This window comes from Pristiophorus japonicus, chromosome 3 (assembly GCF_044704955.1).
Source record: "Pristiophorus japonicus isolate sPriJap1 chromosome 3, sPriJap1.hap1, whole genome shotgun sequence".
Taxonomy (NCBI): domain Eukaryota; kingdom Metazoa; phylum Chordata; class Chondrichthyes; family Pristiophoridae; genus Pristiophorus; species Pristiophorus japonicus.
The window spans coordinates 158599672-158619841 of NC_091979.1; the positions used below are offsets into that span (position 1 = coordinate 158599672).

At 42.8% G+C, this 20170-nt stretch overlaps 1 protein-coding gene across 1 annotated transcript in view; it reads left to right on the top strand.

The window, feature by feature from the left end:
* Positions 1–20170, top strand: part of kcnh3 (potassium voltage-gated channel, subfamily H (eag-related), member 3) — a 939094-nt gene that overhangs the window by 694013 nt on the left and 224911 nt on the right. Inside the window, exon 9 of the mRNA XM_070875952.1 lies at positions 11728–11977. Within this exon, the coding sequence (XP_070732053.1) occupies positions 11728–11977 (250 nt within the window). The remainder of the gene's footprint in view (positions 1–11727; positions 11978–20170) is intronic.

Consider the following 20170-nt stretch of genomic DNA (forward strand, 5'->3'; position numbering starts at 1 on the left):
CAGCCTTGGTCACCCTGGCTGCTAAGCTGCTAAACCCCTTAATACCACCTCTCTATATTTATTTCAGCCAAAATTTCACACTCCTCCTTGCTAGCAGTATCTGCATTGCCCCTTTCTTTTGTGAAAACACGCAAAGTATTCATTAAGAACCATACCAACGTCTTCTGCCTCCACACAAAGATTACCCTCATGGTCTCTAATAGGTCCTATCCTTTCTTTAGTTATCCTCTTGCTCTTAATATATTTATAGAACATCTTTGGGTTTTTCTTAATTTTACTAGCCAAGAATTTTTCATGCTCTCGCTTAGCATTCCTAATATCCTTTTTAATTTTACCTCTGAACTTTCTATAGTCCTCCAAAGATTCTGCAGTATTTAGCCGTCGGTATATGACATAAGTTTCCCTTTTTTTCTTTATCCTCCCCTGTAAGTCCCTAGACATCCAAGGGGCTCTAGAATTGTTATTCCCACCCTTTTTCTTTACGTGCACATGTTTGGCCTGAGCCTTCCAGATCGCCTCCTTGAATGCCTCGCACTGTTCCGTCACTGATTTACTTACAAGTAACTGTTGGCCAAATCACTCCTCAACTTAACAAAGTTAGCTTTTCCCCAATTTGGGATTTTTATTCCTTGTCCTTATCCATAACTAACTTGAATATGACTGAATTATGGTCACTGGCACCCAAGTGCTCTCCCATTAATACCCCTTCCACCTGCCCAGCTTCATTCCCCAAAATTAAATCCAAAACCGCCCCTCCCGTGTTGGGCTTGTTACATACTGACTAAAAAAGTTCTCTTGAATGCATTTTAAGAATTCGCACTCTCTATACCCTTCACACTATATTTGTCCCAATCAATATTAGGATAGTTAAAATCCTCTACTATTATTACCCTCTGGTTTTTGGACCACAGAAATTTGCCTACATATTTTCTCCTCTATCTCCCTCCCACTGTTTGGGAGTCTATAATACACACCCAGCAGTGTGTTTGTCCCTTTTTAATTTTTCATCCCTCCTCACCGCTGTAATAGTTTATTTAATCAATACCACGCCCTCCCTTTTTTACCCCCCTCTCTATCTTGTCTAAACATCCTGTAACCAGGAATATTCAGCTGCCAAACCTGCCCCTCTTTCAGCCATGTCTTTGTAATGGCTATAATGTCATACTCCCAAGTAATCTAGTTTTATTTGGTGGTGCCAGTTGAGGGAGGAATGTTAGCCAGGACAGCAGGGTAACTTCCAGATAGCCCCTTTCTGGCCAGGATATCTTGGATTGAATTATCCACCTCCGGTCCCAGTGACCACAACCCCAATTCCCCTTTCAACATTAGTCCCACCCCTTACATTTCCTCTGTTACTGACCATCACAGTCCTCTTGGCCACAATGCTGAGATAAAAGCCACCACAAAGCAAACTTTCCAATCCAACTTTATCCATATATGCATCCAACATGACATCAAGAAATCAACTAACCACGTTTGTGCATTCCCTTAGTGTCATGTGTGTGACTTTGCTTATCCTACTGATGTCATGCATTGCTACTCCAGTGGCTTCAGCATGGCTCGTGGAAGGCTGCTGACTTTCAGTGGAAGACACCGCAGATGGCCTCGCTGGACTACCTTGAGGAGCTAGTAGCTGGGAGTGTCAAATCATGAGATTATGTTTCTTCTTCTTCTTCACTCTCCTCTCCATTTTCTTGGTCACCCACTGGCTGGGCAGGCTGCATTTCTTGGGTGTCTGAAATTAGCAAGGCACAAGGGTGGAGTTGTGGTGAGGGAAAGGTGAGGTAATCAAGAGGTGCATGCTTTCACCATGTGCAGCTTGTAAATCAGAAGATATTGTGGGATGAGGGGGAATGAGATATGAGAAGGAGGATAACGTATGAAGATACTAGCAACTTGTATTCTTTCAACCCTGTTGCTGGCCAAGGGCTCAGCCATGCCCCTGGCAACAATGGCCAGCACCGTCTCTTCCAAGAGGGTGAGGTAAAACTAGGAATGTGATGTGTGCCTTGTATTTGGTACAGATTGTTGTTAGGTGAGTGATTGTGGGGAGGGCATCGTGTAATGGGCAGTATGTGAGGCTAGTGGTGCAGTTGGTAGGAGACAACTTTTGAAGATGCCATCACTGACCTTGACCTGAGTGGTCTGAGGTCATGAAACTTCTTTGGTTACTGGAACCAGGTGATGGGGGCAACACTGCTGGCAGTGATGGCCTCAGTGATCTGGTCTCACATTGTTCTTTCTGGAGGGTCTCCTGGCCCCTGTGGGTAGAAGATCTTTCTTCCAGTGTTGACCACCTACACAAATCTGGAGTGCTGCATACAAGACTCTAGTGCCCTATCCCTGGCTTTTTGAGTCATTTGTGTTCGTGCTGAAGCACTTTATCATTTCTTTAAGAATTACTCTTAATTTTTTTTTCAGAAGACAGTTGAGCACTGCAGGACTAAAGACTGCCTATTTTTAAATGATTTTAATTTTTTTTCACTTTACATAGCAGTTCCCCTTTAATGGCTCAATACTGCTTTCTAAAATGACAGCCTAGCTTTACGACAATGCTGCCTTGCTCCAAGGATGCTATGGCCACACTACATTGGGCCGCCTGCTGAGCACACCACCTGAAGCAGTGTGTTACACGGTAATTTCTGTGCTCCGATCATTTAAATCAGCAGGCAGCACCAAAATAACAGTGCTGCCTGTGCTCTTTTTACAGGTGGGAGATAACCTCGTCCCGTGGTGACACCAGCCGTTTTCCTGCACTATCAGATTTCTAGCACTTGTTTTTTTTTGTAGTAAAATTAATGAAAGCAAATGAATTAACCTTTATCACGTGCATTTGTGAATGGAGCATTATTAAAGTTTCCATTTGATCTCAACGTGAAGAACTGTGAAGGAAGAGCTGGTGATATCAAGTTCGTATTGGCAGCAAAGTGAGGAATAAAAGTGAAGTTATTGCTCTAAATTGCAATAAGGTAATGAATAAGAGAGCAGTAAGGAAGGAGTTAGATTTGAATTCATGTTCCAAAATTCACGCAAAGTCACTTACTCAGAGAAAATGGAAATGTAACTGAATTATTTTTGGTGTTAAAAGGACACGAAGTGATCAGTGTACCAGTTTTCATTGTGGGTTGCTGTGTGTCTACATATTTAGATTGCTACATATTTAAATGACCTTGGTTTGGCATTGGCTTCTTACAATATTGTAACAATCTATTATTTATCTCCAAGATATTGCTGTTGAAAATGGCAATTGCAAAGGTTTTCTTCATCAGAATGGAGACGCATAGAAATTGTAGAGCACATCATGCAGTGAAAGCATCCTATCTAACTTTGAATAATGAGCAACATTTGAGGTGCTTCTGATTTTGTCTGTTTATTGCAGCAACAGTGTGCCTATTATTCTGAAAATTGATTCTCAGCAGTTTTGGTATAGGTCCTATAGTTACTTTCATACCAAAGCGTCAAAATAATGCCACTCTTTTTGGAGTTTTATTTTTATATTAAACTGTGTTATCATACATTTGGGTACATGATTTTGTATTTCCATGTCCTCAATATAATTGAAATTGAAGTGCGATGGACACTTCCATAGTCAGAAATAATGCCATGCAACTAAGTAAGGGCAAACTAGCATAGGCAGCACATTTTCGTTGTAAAGGGTTTCCTATTGTGCACTTATACAACAATTTTGAGCCATACTTTAAAAGTGGTCATCGACTGAATTGAATTTACAGTTTATCGGGCTCAATTTTCCCCAATGCCGTTTTTGGCGTATTGCCAGAGTTAAGCCTGTTTTTTTGGCGCTGACTACTCCCAAAAAATAAATTGCAATTTTCCCCATTCTATTTTTTGAAATTGGCGCCACGCAGCCTGTCCGTTAACTTCGGGGGGGTGAAGCTCAATGCCTGCGGCGAAAAAACGAAGCCCCCCTTCTGCGCGTGCACAAAAAAAAGAGGACGTTTTTTGACGTGATTGCTATGGGCGCGCATGCCCAGTACAGCTCCCGGTCTGCATTTGGCCACTTTTAAAGAGATAGTTGCGTGTGAGAACTTTAATTCTCATTGGAAAAATTGGAGCTGCAATACAAGATGCAATGCGGCTCAAGGACCAAGAATTTTTCACAGGATGAAGTGGAGGCACTAATTACTGTAGTTGAGGCCAGATGGCATGAGATGGACATCAACAGTGGTCACATGAAAGTTTCACCAAAAGAAATGAAGAAACGCTGGAACCAACTTGCAGAAGAATATTGTGCAATGGTGACCCCCAGAGGTCTTGAGGCCAGTGCAAAAAGAAAGGACCTTGGTCAAGTAGTTAGTGTAAGTAATATTTTCATTTATTCACTGGAATTGCAATTGTAAATGTGACCATCTGTATGTCCCACCCAGCAGATAGATACCCTCTCTAAAAAGTTATATTTTTATCTTTGCAGAAGAAGGTGGCACACAACAAAAGGGAAAGAACTCAAACAGGAGGAGACCTGGCAAATCTACAGCCACTAACACCTTTGGAAGAGAGGGTCGCTGTTTTTATGGGTCCTGCCTGGAGAAAAACAATCATCACTTCACAAGCTGGGTCCACATTTGAGGGAGAGGGTAAGTCCTGCAAATTCCACAGTCTGGCTTTCCTAAATGTTAAGTACTGGGAGGGGTGGCCATGCTTCGGTTCATGGGGATGTCTCCATCAGCTATGCTTCGGTTGATGCAATGTGCTATCATTCATCGTGGTCCTTCAAATCAGCCTGCTGCTTGCACTGTGTGAGCCTACTCATGCCACCCACCCTGCCCCCTCCTCTGCTGCTAACAATTTTTCTGTTCTGTTATATTTTGCAGAACTTTAAGCTAGCCCTGATGATGCAGAAGATTCAGACGTGGATGAGCCTGAAGAGGAGAACATCTTCCAACCCCACCTTCAATACCAAGAGCATGGGGGTGAGGGTCAGGGGGAGGTGATAGATGAAACCCCCACTGTTGTACTCACTCTGGATGCAGGTGCCGCCCATTGAGATGCCAGCTCCTTTCCTGAGTGGTACGAGTGTTGTTGGGACATTCCATGGTTTCCCACAGTCCGAGGCTGGAGATTCCAGTGGAATGCAACAAGGCACATCCAGGACCCCACCGTCTGAGGTTGCGGGTCCCAGTGGGATGCAGCAAGGCACACCCAGAGTGAGGAGGGGAAAGAGAGCTCATAAGAACATAAGAACGCAAGAACATAAGAAATAGGAACAGCGCTCTCCTGAGTTGCAGGATCTAACAGATGTAGTTCAGATGACGGCAATGAGTGCGGAGAGCATTGACCTTACATGATCACTCCTGGGCACCATCAGTGGGGTGGGTGATGAGGTATCGGGAAAAGTAACAACACTCTCACGAGAAATGGGAACACTGTCCGGGAACATGAGGGAGGGAAAGCCTCAGGCAGCTGATACATGTCGGTGCACATGAGGGAGGGAATGTCGCAGGTAGCTGATGCGCTGTCAGTGAACATGAGAGAGGGAATTTTGCAGATAGTTGACACACTGTTGGTCAACATGATGGACAGAATGTCACAGGTAACTGAGACACTGTCGGCGAACATGAAGGAGGGAATGTTGGAGGTAGTTGAGACACTGTCAGGGCACATGAGGGAGGGAATGTCGGAGTTAGCTGCTGCAATAAGGGAACATGCCCAGACCCCATGGCCATTGACAGTATCAACTGCTACTCCCTCTCCAATCCCCAGACCAGCCTCTGAAGTGGTCCAAGCCGGGCCTTCCACATTACTGCCTGTCCCCACAACCCCCGTCCCCCACCCTCCCCATTCCCCCATCATCAAGAAGTGCACATTACCTGTGATGTTCAAAAGAATAAGCTTGGTACCAACCTGAGAAACGCTACGCCACTGCCTGCAGTCAGGGATGGAGTCAACAAGACCAAGCGCAGCGGGCGGTCTTAGAATAAGGTGGAGGAGAGATGGTGCAGCTTTCTTTGCTGTTGTTGTTGTTGTTGCTGTTGTAACTATTCTCAAATTAAAGATTTTTGTAAGTTATGTAAATTTACAAGTTTAAAAGTTTGTAAGTAATCTTAGAGTTTGTAAGTGACCTCAAAGTTTGTAAGTGATCTTAACTGAAAACTTTAACGTTTGATACAAGAATATTTTTATTAAACTTAAGTTAAGTACAAACAAGTGTTTATTAACCTTTGAATAAAATATTTTTAAAATTATAACTGAATCAGTGTAAGGGTACTCATCACTTCAGTTCGGCTTCCATACACCCCACCCCCACCCCGCCCCCCCGGGCTTCCTTTAAAGCCAAACCCCTGTGTCCAGGCGAGGGGCCGATTCTGCCGGCCGACGCTCCGACCCTCGAGCCCGGTTTGGAGATGTTCGGTGGTGGCGTGGCACTTTTTTAAAAATCCAAAATTAAAGAATTGTATGAAACTTCCATTTTCTGCGTTTTCAGTTGGAAAAAATTAAGCTTGATGATGCATATTTAATGTGTTCTTGAGTCCCTCCAAAACTATGCAAAGAAACAATGGTGCCTTTCTGTGCTGATTTTTTGATATGCGCTGGTTTTTGTTACGTGCCCAGAAGGTTTTTTGGGAGTGCCACATATGCCATCCTTGGAAAAATGTAAGTTGGCCAAACTTGCATAAATGTGAAAAACTGGCGCAGACATCAGGTTACGCACCCATGACGCAAAAAAAACTAACCTAAAAAAATCATAACTGAGTTACGCTGGTGCACAATTTTTGGGGAAACTTGGATTTTTAAAGTTACGCCAAAAAAATGGCGCAAATCACTGGGGAAAATTGAGCCCATAGTAACATAAAAAGGTTCATCTTTTCAGTCACAATTGTAGTTTGGATAGTGAGACCCGATGCTTGATATGGCTCTGCTAAAGATAAACATGGAAGATACACGTGAGACCTGGAATTGACATAGATTTTACTATCTGGAAGCAAAATCCCTTCTCACTCTGGTCGATGATCAATAGATCAGTTTCATAAGTTACAAAGCCACTACCTGATAATTTTGGTGTAATCCTATTTATGTGGGAACATAAAAGAAATATTTGAATATGCAATAAAGAAGGCAGAATATTTTGATGGTGAAAGTAATTTTATTTTATGTTTACATTGCTCCCCTTTCTTTTATTTTCTGGACCTCAAGATGAACTGTAACCAGCCACCAAGAGGTGCACAATTGTAATCCAGAGTAACGCCTGATTTTTTTTCCCATTTCCTGTGAAAAAGCATTTAGCCTCCAATCAGTGCCACCCACTGATAACCAGTCACTAATGGGAACTTGTTCATGTGGAAAATCATAGACACAAACCCACATCCCAGCAGTCTCTGCAGCTTCACATCTTATGCAATAATTAATACCTGTAACACTATCAAGTAAGAAATAGTAAAACTTTTGTTGAGATGCCAATAGAATCTTGTTGCCCTGTGAGTACTGTAGTGTCATGGATTGTATACAATGGACAAGTTGAAAGAATACGATATAGCTAATTGAGTGAGACTGTTATGCATCAATGCACAATTATTTTAAAAAAGCTAGAGTACTGAAATTAGTCTCAATTGCCACTTGTTTGTTTATAATAAAATATAACTCCATTGCGATACCTTTGAGATCTGGGATATCTTTATAATCAAGTTTACTGAGGCGTATGAAAGCATGGGCCTTACGCTAAACATCCGTAAGACAAAGGTCCTCCACCAGCCTGTCCTCGCCACACAGCACTGCCCCACAGTCATCAAGATCTACAGCGCAGTCCTGGACAACGTGGACCATTTCCCATACCTCGGGAGCCTCTTATCAACAAGAGCAGGCATTGACGACGAGATTCAACACCGCTTCCAGTGCACCAGTGCAGCCTTTGGCCGCCTGAGGAAAAGAGTGTTTGAAGACCAGACCCTCAAAACTGCCACCAAGCTCATGGTCTACAGAACTGTAGTAATACCTGCCCTCCTGTATGGCTCAGAGACATGGACCATGTACAGCAGACACCTCAAGCCGCTGGAGAGATACCACCAATGATGTCTCCGCAAGATCCTACAAATCCCCTGGGAGGACAGACGCACCTCATGGCCAATTCCAATGAAAAAATGTCCCGCAGCACTTCGTTGAGGTAGGTGCCGAAATCGCATGGTGCCGCCAGCCTCCTGAGGTCTGTGGCGTCCTTTGCGACTTCCTGGCCTTCGGGCAGTCGGTGGGTATAGAACCGGTGTCTGGCTGTGAGGATGCTCTCCTTGGGCTTGAGTTGCTCCTGGATCAGGGTTACGAGCTCATTGTATGACTTGGTTGTTGTCTTCGCTGGTGCCAGCAAGTCTCTGACGAGACCATAGACAATTGGTTAGCAGGATAGCGCGGCGCTTATCAGCCAGTGCGGCCAGGTCATCTCCTGCCAGGTCGTTTGCTGTAAAAAAGTGTTCTAGCCTCTCCACAAAGGCATCCCAATCATCACCATCGGCGAACTGTTGCAACGTACCAAGGGTAGCCATTTCCACGTGAAAGTTCGTAATCTCGCCGTCAGTTGTTATATTCTTAGATGCTCCAACAATGACTCCACGAGGCAGTGTGTTGTACTTGAACTGTAGTGATCTTAGTCCTTTATTAGTTGACTCCAGAGTGAGGATCACACCTGGTGGCCTGCCTTTTATACTAGGTCAGGCACACCTGTACAGGTGACCTGCAAGTCTCCCACTGCTGTGCCCTCTGGTGGCACACCTTAAGATAGTACCAACAGTAGCCTTGCAGGATACATGACATAAACGTTTAGTTTTGGCCTGTGATGGATCGTCATGTTGAATTGGTTGCGTACTCCAACAAGCCAATGAATCAGGGAAACTTCAACCTGTCGCGTATGCATCCAAAAGTTTGTCTAAAGCGGAAAGAGACTACAGTATGGTAGAAAAAGAAGCTTTAACGTGTGTGTGTACGGTGTTAAAAAGATGCATCAAAACCTGTTCGGTCTGAGGTTCGAATTAGAGACTGATCACAAGCCGCCCATTTCATTGTTTTCCGAGAGCAAAGGTATCAATACCATTGCTTCATCCCACATCCAAAGGTGGGCGCTGATATTATCTGCCTATGATTATGTTATTCGCCACAGACCTGGCACAGAGAATTGTGCCAATGCTTTGAGCCGGTGTTGCTCACACCGAAGGTAGAAACGCCACAACCGCAGGATCTAATGTTAATCATGGATGCTTTTGAAAGTGAAGGAACCCCTGTCACGGCTCAACAAGTTAAGACCTGGACCAGCCAGGCCCGATATTATCGGTGGTAAATGGTTGCATCCTCAAAGGGGATTGGTCTGCCATACCTAAGCAAATGTGCGAGGAGGCCAAACCGTACATTCGTTGCAAGGACGAACTGTCTATTCAAGCAGATTGCATATTGTGGGGCAATCGTGTTGTAATGCCTAAGAAAGGGAGAGAGAAGTTCGTGCGTGAGTTACACAGCACACATCCGGGTATAGTGATGATTAGGGCCATCGCCAGGTCCCATGTATGGTGGCCAGGAATTGATTCTGAGCTGGAAGCAAGCGTGCATCAGTGCAACACTTGCATGCAACTTAGCAAAGCACCAGTGGAATCGTCGCTGAGTCTGTGGTCGTGGCCATCCAAACCTTGGTCCAGGGTCCATGTAGATTTTGCAGGTCCCTTCCTGCGCAAGATGTTTTTCGTGGTGGTGGACGCTTATTCGAAGTGGATAGAATGCATAATCATGTCATCCAGTATGTCCACGGCAACCATAGAGAATCTCAATGTCATGTTCGCGACACATGGTCTGCCTGACTTAGTGGTGAGCGACAATGGGTCATGCTTCACCAGTCAGGAGTTTCAGGAGTTTGTGAAACTTAATGGGATAAAACATGTAAGGTCAGCACTGTTCAAGCCTGCATCCAACGGGTAAGCTGAACGTGCAGTACAAATTATCAAGCAAAGCATGAGGAGAGTAACCCAAGGGTCACTGCAGACCCACTTGTCCTGCATACTGCTGAGTTATAGGACAAGACCCCACACTCACAGGGCTCTCGCCTGCTGAACTCAAAAAGAAAGGAGATCTTAAGACCAAGCTATCTCTGGTACACCCAGATTTAAATAATCATGTTGAATACAGAAGACAAAGTCAACAAGGGTACCACGATCGCACAAATACGTCACGCGAGATTTCTGTTAATGATCTTGTATATGTGTTGAACTATGGGCAGGATCCCAAATGGATCGCTGGTACGGTCATGGCCAAGGAGGGCAACAGAGTATTCGTTATTAAGCTCAAGAATGGGCAAACTTGCAGAAAACACATGGATCAGACAAAGCTGAGGCACACAGACGATCCAGAACAGTCGGACGAAGAAACCATCGACGACCAACCAACCTACCAGCAGTCTTCAGAGGATTCAAGAGTCATCGGTGAACCTGGAATTTCCATCACGGACCTGTTCAATAAAAATGGACTTGCAATTCCTGACATGACCACTGCCACCCCCAACAAGTCAATCATCCAGCCATCAGCCACAACAGATCCCGCACACTCACCCAAGGCTGGAATCGAACTGATACGGTCAACCCGGGAGCGCAAAGCACTGGACCATCTCAACCTGTGAAAGACTGTGATAATATCTCAGAGGGGGATATTGTCATGTATGTATATTCTGTTTGTAGCCACTAGATGGCGTCATTGTTGGAGGCCACTGAGCAGCACACACACGGTGCTGCTCAGGTATAAAAGGCCAGCCATTTTGAGAGTCAGGCACTTTGGGCCTAAATAAAGTAGAGCCAAGGTTGTACCTTGCTTAGTTAAACAGTACTCAGTTTGAACCTTTATTGCATACATAACAATATTTCTCTCCCACATTCAGCTTTTGATCTATTGTTTTATTGCAAGTTGCAAGGGAGAAAATAAACATTCTGGTGGCTTATTCCATCCGTCACATTAGATAAAGGTTTTTATCTGCAGATAGCATGTTGTCTTCTGCTTGAACCAAAAACTTGCACAGTTGGCTAAATTTATACATAGAGAATAAAATATGGTTGAAAGCAGTTTATCAGACTGCAGAATAATCTGGCAGCATCATATAACATGACAGAGCTAATACAAAATACAAAATACTGCAAAAGCTGGAAATCTGAAATGGAAACAGAAAATGCTGGAAATATTCAGCAGGTTAGGCAATTTCTGTGGAGAGAGAAACAGAGTTAATATTTCAGGTCAGACCTTTCGACAGAACTAGAAAAAGTTAGAGATGTAACAGATTTGAAGCAAATGCAGGGGCAGGGAAAGAGGGGAGGGAAGGAAAGAACAAAAGGGTGTGTTAGGGTGAAAGGCAGGAATGATTAAATGACAAAAGTTATGATTGTACAAAGCAAAAGGAGATAGTAATGGGACAAGTAAAGAAACAAAAGATGGAGCTAGAAGAGGTGTGAATAGGAATTCCAATTTTAGAATATAATATAATATACAATATTGATTGACATCACCATTTGAGTTTATACTTCCTGTTTCTGTTTCCTTCATGTTTCTATCTTCCAATACCCCCAATCAGTTTTGCTATACAGAAGCCTTTCCACCATAATGACTGCTGAATTTTATTGTGGTTTTACATCAGATGATGGGATACAAGAAAGTACAAATAGTGACAATGTCTACAAGCTGAAAAACAATGCGTACTGTTTTACCAGGAGGTAGGCTTCCATACTGTGTCAATTTTAATCATGTAACATGTCTCCATTCCAGCTCCTGAAAGATTTCCCTGATGAACTACGAGCTGACATTGCAATGCATCTGAACAAAGAAATCCTTCAGCTGCCTATATTTGAATCAGCCAGCCGTGGGTGCCTTCGATCCCTTTCCCTAAGCATCAAAACCTCTTTCTGTGCTCCTGGGGAATACCTCATCCGTCAGGGCGATGCCCTGCAGGCCATTTACTTTGTGTGCTCTGGATCCATGGAGGTACTGAAGGACAACACTGTGCTGGCTATTCTAGGTGAGTGTTGGCTTAAATACTCGTTACTGACTGTCATAGCTTACTTGATGGTCACTGTTAAACCCTACTCTTCATGTAGTCAACAGAACTGACTTATAATTAGAAAAGAAAGAAAGACTTGCATTTTATTATAACACCTTTCCTGACCTCAAAACATCCCAAAGTGCTTTACAGCCAATGAAGCACTTCTGATGTGTAGTCACTGTTGTAACGCAGGAAACATGGCAGCCAACCTGTGCACAGCAAGATCCCACAGACAGCATGCAATAAATGACCAGACAATCTATCTTAGTGATGCTGGCCGGGGATAAATGTTAGCCAGAACTCTACTGGTCTTCTTCAGAATAATACCGTGGGATCTTTTATGTTCACCTGAGAGGGACCGTTTAATGTCCCATCTGAGTCTGCTGCTGACTATTTCATGGAAAGGAATTCTGCCTCACTGATGCAACAATATGTATTTTTTAATTGTGATTTTTTAAATCCCAAAAGCTGAGAAGATTAGTATTGCCTGCCCAAGTTGCTGTATGGAAACCCTCCGAGCAGGTGGTTTGGACCTATTCCTAGTCAGCAGAAATACGCGGAAATATGGCAGCACTGGTAGTTCTGTTGGTAAATGCAGCATCTAATTGAATCATACAGGCCAGAAGATGTTATATTCTACTCTCAGTCTATACTCAGTTAATTGATCTCAGCCAAGCTGGCATGTGGGCTGCAACAAATAACGTGGAGGGTGTGATATATTCACAGAGCACAGCACACACAGCTTCCAAACATGGCAGGCAGCACTCTCGGAAGTCTCTGGAAATCTGTCGGTACTGTTTTTTATTAACCCTGCACTTGCAGTACACAATACGTCCACATCCACAGTGTGGAGCTACAAACATTACAAGCTTACAGACATTACACTTCTCCCTCTTTAATGAAGAAGCCATCATAACAAACATCATACATAACTTTCATGTTTATACATAACACAGGATATAAACTTATTTTTTTTTCCATATTTACAAATTTAACTTTACCATTTGTTTTCTGTTTCAAAGAGGATACCTTCGCTCTCAAACAGAGCCTTCCATTAAACTCATTCGAGACTCATCCTGAGGAATGTTTACCTCCATGGAATTTCCTTGATTTTCATTTGAAGTCACTCTAACTTCAGGTTCTTTGTTTTCCTGACTCGGACTCAGACTTTCATTCTGATTCTCTCCTGCATTTGTTTCCAGTACATTGGATTTAGGATTTGCTACTGGTGTATCAAAGCTATCTGATGAGTCAGAAATAATTGAATCATTCCCACCTTCAACTCCTTCCATGTCTGTAGGTAAAATATGATCAATATGAACAAACCTAACCTGTCCATTATCAAACATCTTTACCAAATATGTGCGAGGACCACATATCTTCACCACTCTTCCTGGTAACCACTTTACCCATTTATGGTGTAGTTCTTCACTCTCGCCTTCTGGTTTAATTTCACACTTCTCTCTTTTACTCTACCTTTATCAACACCTGGCCACCATAAATAACTGCATGCAAAACTCTTGGTCAAGCACATTCCCAGGTGCTGGTCATGGAGGTCTCCTAATAATTTGGACCTGAATTTATTTGGTATAACCACTCTTGCACCCCACATGATACAATCTTTATCGACTGATAATTAATTCCTACAAATGAAGAATGGATGTGTATCTTTGTCTGTTACTTGGTTTGGCCATCCATTTGCAATATAATCATACACCTTTGACATCACTGGGTCACGTTTGGTTGCTCTACCAATCTCCCCAGCTGTGACTGGCAGTTCATCAATGTATGAAAAATAAAACACTTCTTCCCTATCGGGTGTAACTTGTGATGGGGAAGGCAATCTAGACATTGCATCAGCATTACTGTGATCAGCTGATCGTCTGTATTCAATATCAAATATATATATGCTGACAAAATCAAAGCCCATCTCTGCATTCGGGCTGCAGCTAATGTTGGAACTGGGGACTTTAGATGGAGGATTGCTGTTAGGAGCTTATGGTCCGTAACGATGGTAAACTTATGACCATGCAAGTATTTGTGAAACTTCTTGACCCCAAAAATTAATGCCAAAGCTTCCCTTTCAATTTGCGCATAATTACTCTCACTGGCACTGAGAGTGCGTGAAGCAAAAGCATTGATCTCTCCTCCCCACTACTTAATACATGAGATATTACTGTCCCAAATCCAAACGGAGAGGCATCACATGCTAGTTTAGATATGTGAACTAACATGGTGCTCTCTACCAATTTGCTTTTACACTCCTTGAATGCTGTATCGCATTCTTTTGACCACCTCCAATGGACCTGTTTTTTCAAAAGTTCATTCAGTGGATGTAATACTGTAGCCAAATTTGGTAGGAACTTCCCATAATAGTTCAAAAGACCCAAGAATGAACAAAGTTCAGTGACATTCATGGGAGTGGGTGCATTTCTAATTGCATCCAATTTTTTCCATGGTTGGATGTAAACCATCTTTGTCTACTCTGTACCCTAAGTACTCCACTGAGTTTTTAAATAACTCACACTTATGATCAGACACTCGTACTCTGTGCTTCTCTAGCCGTTTGAGGACTTCATTCAATATGTTATTATGAATTTGCCTATTTGGTGCTGAAATTAGCATGTCATCCAAATAACATACTACCCCTTCAATACCTTGCAAAATCTGGTTCATCACCTCTTGGAATATGGCAGAGGCGGAAGACACTCCAAACAGTAGCCTATTAAATTGATATAGGCCGAGATGAGTATTTATAGTCAAACATGACTTGGACTCCTTATCTAGTTCAAGCTGTAAGTAGGCATTCGTAAGATCCAGTTTTGAGAAGATCTGACCACCTGTGAGTGTTGTGAACAAATCTTCTATATTCGGCAATGTATTGGGAACATTAACCTCTAGAACCTTGGTTACGGTAACTTCATAATCACCACACAATCTTACCTTACCATCAGACTTAGGTACAACAACAATGGGTGTAGGCCAATTACATCGATCTATCTTACAAATAATGTTCTGTCTCTAGCCTTTTGAATTCTTGCTCAACTTTCTCCTTGAGTGCATATGGTACAGAACGTGGCTTGTAGTAAACTGATCTCGCGTCCTTCTGTACCCTGACACTCGCCTTGAAGCCTTGGATCGGACTGCCCATTTTGCAGAACACCTTCGGATACTGCTTGATAACCTCATCCGTTGATGAAAATCTCGCTTCCACACAGAAAATCTTACTCCAATCCAGCTTCAGTGAGCTCGACCAATTTCTTCCCAGTAACGCAGACTTGTCTCCTTTCACTACTATTCGAGGCAAGTTCTGAAATTGATCTTTATATTTTACCGGTACGGTGATACAACCTACCACAGGAATTTTCTCTCCCGAGTAGCCTCGCAGCTCGATCTTGGATTTCTCCAGTTGGAAATCACGCAATTTGTCGCGGTATAGTGACTCCGGTACTACACTCACGGATGCACTCGTGTCAATTTCCATTAGTATCTTGAATCCCGCAAAATCTATGTGGACAACGAATCGCTGTCCGTTAACCTCATGCTCCTGATGACGTGTAACTCTAATTAATCTCCTCCTCCTGTTGTTGTTCTTCCATGCGATGTAGTCTCTTGGGATTTCTACTCATAGCTTTGAACGCTGGACTCACAGCTTTAAAAACTGGTTTACCCGTCAGTCGGCATGCCTTCGCAAGATGCTCAGTCTTTCTGCAGAAGAAACACTCTGCCTTCACGTATGGACAACTTTGAGCAATGTGTTGTCCCAGGCACCTACAGCACGACTTCGACGCTCTGGTAGAATTTCCAGTTTCTGAGACTTTGGGCCATGCCCGTCTTTTACTTTGAACCTGCAGGTGATTTACCTCGGTTGACTGACGACCGTAATTATTATTTAATTCTTGGGAATATTGTTCGGCCATGCCCATCGACCTCGCTATCTGACAAGCAATCTCAAAAGTCAAGTCATCCGTCGTCAATAACTTCCTTTTGATCGCATTATTTTTCACCCCACAAACAAAACGATCCCATAATGCTTGGTTTTGAAAGTTTCCAAAATTACAGTGCATCGATAGCTTTTTTAATGCTACCATGTAATCACTGATACTTTCATCAGCCTTTTGATTCCAAATCCCGAAACGATAGCTTTCAGCAATTTCTAACGGTTTGGGATTATAGTGCTGCTCCAGCTTCGTTAAAATCTCTTTAAGCGTTGTGTCCTTTGGTTCGTCAGGCACAAGCAGATTTACAAGGATTTCGTATAATGCCGGACCTGCCTCCGATAAGAAGATCGCCTTCTTATGTTCCAACATAGCCTGGTTCTGGACTGCATTGTCTGGAACTTGGATTATGTTATTTGCAATGAAATACAATTCTAGCTGATCCACATATGCTTTAAAACATTCCCGGTCGTGTCTATATTCACCCAAATGTCCCAATACACCTGCCATTTTAATCTCTAGCTGTTCATACCGTGTGCTGTATTTTACCTCGGATTTTGTAGCTTTTTCCAAAGACAGAAACTTCCAAAGTCTCTCTGTCAGCTGGCTGAATCCTTCCCCAACAAAATTTAAGCTTTAAATCATCCGAAAAATCCCATCTTCCGTTGCCAAATGTGATACATTCACAGAGCACAGCACACACAGCTTCCCAACATGACAGCTCCAGAGATCTGCCTAGTTCTGTTTATTATTAACCCTGCACTTGCAGTACACAATACGCCCACATCCACAGTGTGGAGCTACAAACATTACAAGCTTACAGATATTACAGAGAGGAAAATAAGCCAGGCTCATTGATCATAATCCAGTGGCCTAGATGGTACGTGAAGTCATAGGTATGTACATAAGAGCATAAGAATTAGGAGTAGGAGTAGGCAATATGGCCCTTCGTGCCTGCTGCACCATTCAATAAGATCACAGCTGATCTTCGACATCCACTCCACTTTCCCGCCCAATCTCCATAATCCCTTGATTCCTCGAGAGTTTGAAACTCTATCTCAGCCTTGAATATACTCAATGACTCAGCATTCACAGCCCTTTCGGATTGAGATTACAAAGATTCACAATCCTCCGTGTGAAGAAATTCCTCATCATCTCAGTCTTAAATGGCCGTCCCCTTATCCTGAGACTATGCCTGCTAGTTCTCCAGCCAGGGGAAACAACCTCTCGGCATCTACCCAGTTAATCCCCCTCAGGATCTTGTATATTTCAATGAGATCACCTCTCAATCTTCTAAACTCCAGAGAGTATAGGCCCAATCTATTCAATGTCTCCTCATAGGACAACCCTCATATCCCAGGAATCAATCTAGTAACTCTTTGTTGCATCGCCTCCAAGGCAAGTATCTCCTTCCTTAGATAAGGAGACCAAAACCATGCACAATACTCCAGGTGTGATCTCACCAAGGCCCTGTACAATTGTAGCATGACTTCCTTACTTTTATACTCCAACCCCCTTGCAATAAAGGCCAACATGCTATTTGCCCTCCTAATTGCTTGCTGTACCTGCATGCTAGCTTTCTGTGTTTCCTGTACAAGAACACCTAAATCTCCCTGAACACCAACATTTAATAATTTCTCACCATTTAAAAAAATATTCTGTTTTTCTGTTCTTCCTACAAAAGTGAATAACCTCACACTTCTCCACCTTATACTCCATCTGACACATTCTTGCCCACTCACTTAACCTATCTGTCTCCCTTTGCAGTCTCTTTGTGGCCTCCTCACAGCTTACTTTCCCATCTAGCATTGTATCATCAGCAAACTTGGAATATTGCACTCGGTCTCTTCATCTAAGTTATTTATATAGACTATAAATAGCTGAGGCCCAAGCATTAATCCTTGCGGCACCCTACTAGTTACAGCCTGCCAGCTGGAAAATGACCCGTTTATGCCTACTCTCTGTCCGTTAATCAATCCTCTATCTATGCAAATATATTACTCTCAACCCAATGAGCCCTTATCTTGCATAGCAGCCTTTTATGTGGCACTTTATCGAATGCCATTTGGGAATCCAAATATACTGCATCCGCTGGTTCCTCGTTATCTACCCTGTTAGTTACATCCTCAAAAAACTCTAATAAATTTGATAAATATAATTTCACTTTCATAAAACCATGTTGACTCTGCCTAATCATATTATGATTTTCTAAGTGCCCTGTTACCACTTCCTTAATACTGGATTCTAGCATTTTCATGATAACTGATGTCAGGCTAACTGGCCTATAATTCCGTTTTCTCTCTCCCTCCTTTCTTGAATAGCGGGGTTACATTTGCTGTCTTCCAATCCACTGGGACCGTCTAGAATCTCGGGAATTTTGGAACATCAGAACCAATGTATCCACTATCTCTGCAGTCACCTCTTTTAGAACCCCAGGATGTAGGCCGTCAGGTCCCGGGGATTTATCAGCTTTTAGTCCCATTAGTTTCTCAAGTACTGTTTCTCTACTGATATTATTTATTTTAAGTTCCTCACTCTTGGTACCCCACTATTTTTGATAGGCTTTTTGTGCCTTCCACTGTGAAGACAGATAAAAAATATTTGTTTAAAGTCTCTGCTGTTTCCTTATTCCCCATTATAATTTCACTTGTTTCAGCCTCTGAGGGACCAACACTTACGTTTGCTAATCTCTTTGTTACATACTTGTAGAAGTTCATATAATCTGTATTTTATATTTATTGCTATTTTTATTTTCATTCTATTTTCTCCCTTTTTGTATCAATTTTTTGGTCATTCTTTGCTGATTTCCAAAGCTCTCCCAATCCTCAGGCTTATTACTATTCTTCGCAACATTAAGCCTCTTTTTTTATTCTCACACTCTAACTTCTTTAGTTAGCCACAGATCACTTTTCCCGTGGAGTTTTTATTTCTCAATGGAATGTATATTCGTTGAGAATTTGCCGCTGCTTATCTAACATCATGGGCTAGACTTTCTTGAGAGCCCCTCAACGCCCGATTGCCCACCCAGAAAAACTGCTAACAATTGGTAAGTAACCCTGGCAAAAATTTGCACTTTTATGTTAAAATTTATAAAATATATCGCCCGGCGAGAAAATGGGCCTTGCACCTCTATTCTTGGCAGTTTTTTCGGCGGTTAAGGGAAAACTAAGTAAAACGGGCATTTTTAAAAAATTTAGTCCGAGGCTGCGGTTGGACCTAGGGAGGGGGGTAAACTTTTTTTAAAAAGTCACAAAAAAAAATGAAAAGGTAAAAAGCATTCCCAAGACACTTTTACACCTAATCGGCATTTAAAATTAAAAAAATTAAAAATTAAAAACCTTTAACTTACTTTTCTTTGTAGAGTACTCACCTACCGCCCTGGTTAAGCAGCTTTTACAGGGTGTTTCGCTCAGCGATCTGAACGGGCTTCCGTTGAGGCCAAACTTGCGCCCTGGCGATTTTCTCGGCGGTGCACGTCGGCGGTTTGGTCCCTGTGGGTCGTTTCAAATTTGGGCGATACCATTAAAAAAATAATGGAGAAACTTTCGCCGGGTGGAAAAAGAGCTGTACCGTCGAGAAAATCGGCAAAAACCCGCCGAAAATGATAGGAAAGTCTAGCCCCAGGCCTTTTAACCTAATTTCCAAATCTACCTTAGGCAACTTGTCCCTCATACCGATGTAATTGGCTTTATTTAAGTTTAAGGTTTGGATTTTTGGCTGGCTTGTGCCTCTGCTAGCGCCCCAGAGGGGCGGTAAAGGGTGTCAAAATGCTTACCGCCAGGTGGCCAGCTTTTACCGACCGGCCCGCAAATTCGGCTCAGGGTTTCGGGCGGCACAAAAACTTACCACCCCGCCCTATAGTTTCATTTAGATCATGACGTCAATCATCATGCAACATTCCGCTAGCGCCCCAGTTGCAAAATTAGGTGCTAACACCACATTTAGTGTCCGCCCCAAGTGACAACTGAAAAACCAGGCAGTCCCACGGTCGTCTGCCGTGTATTTAAATTGAGGGAGGAAGATCCTAAATCGGAGGTCACATTGACTGCAACGTTTGCGCACAGCATGCTGCGTGAAGCTCAGACTTTAAAGCAGTATCTGCCATTACAGGGTCCTTACAACTTCAGTGGAATAATTTAATAGTGGCACTATTAAAATAGTGGCAATATTAAAATAATTTAATAGTGGCACTATTGGCCAGCGTATCATGCTCCATGCCATTGCTAGGCGA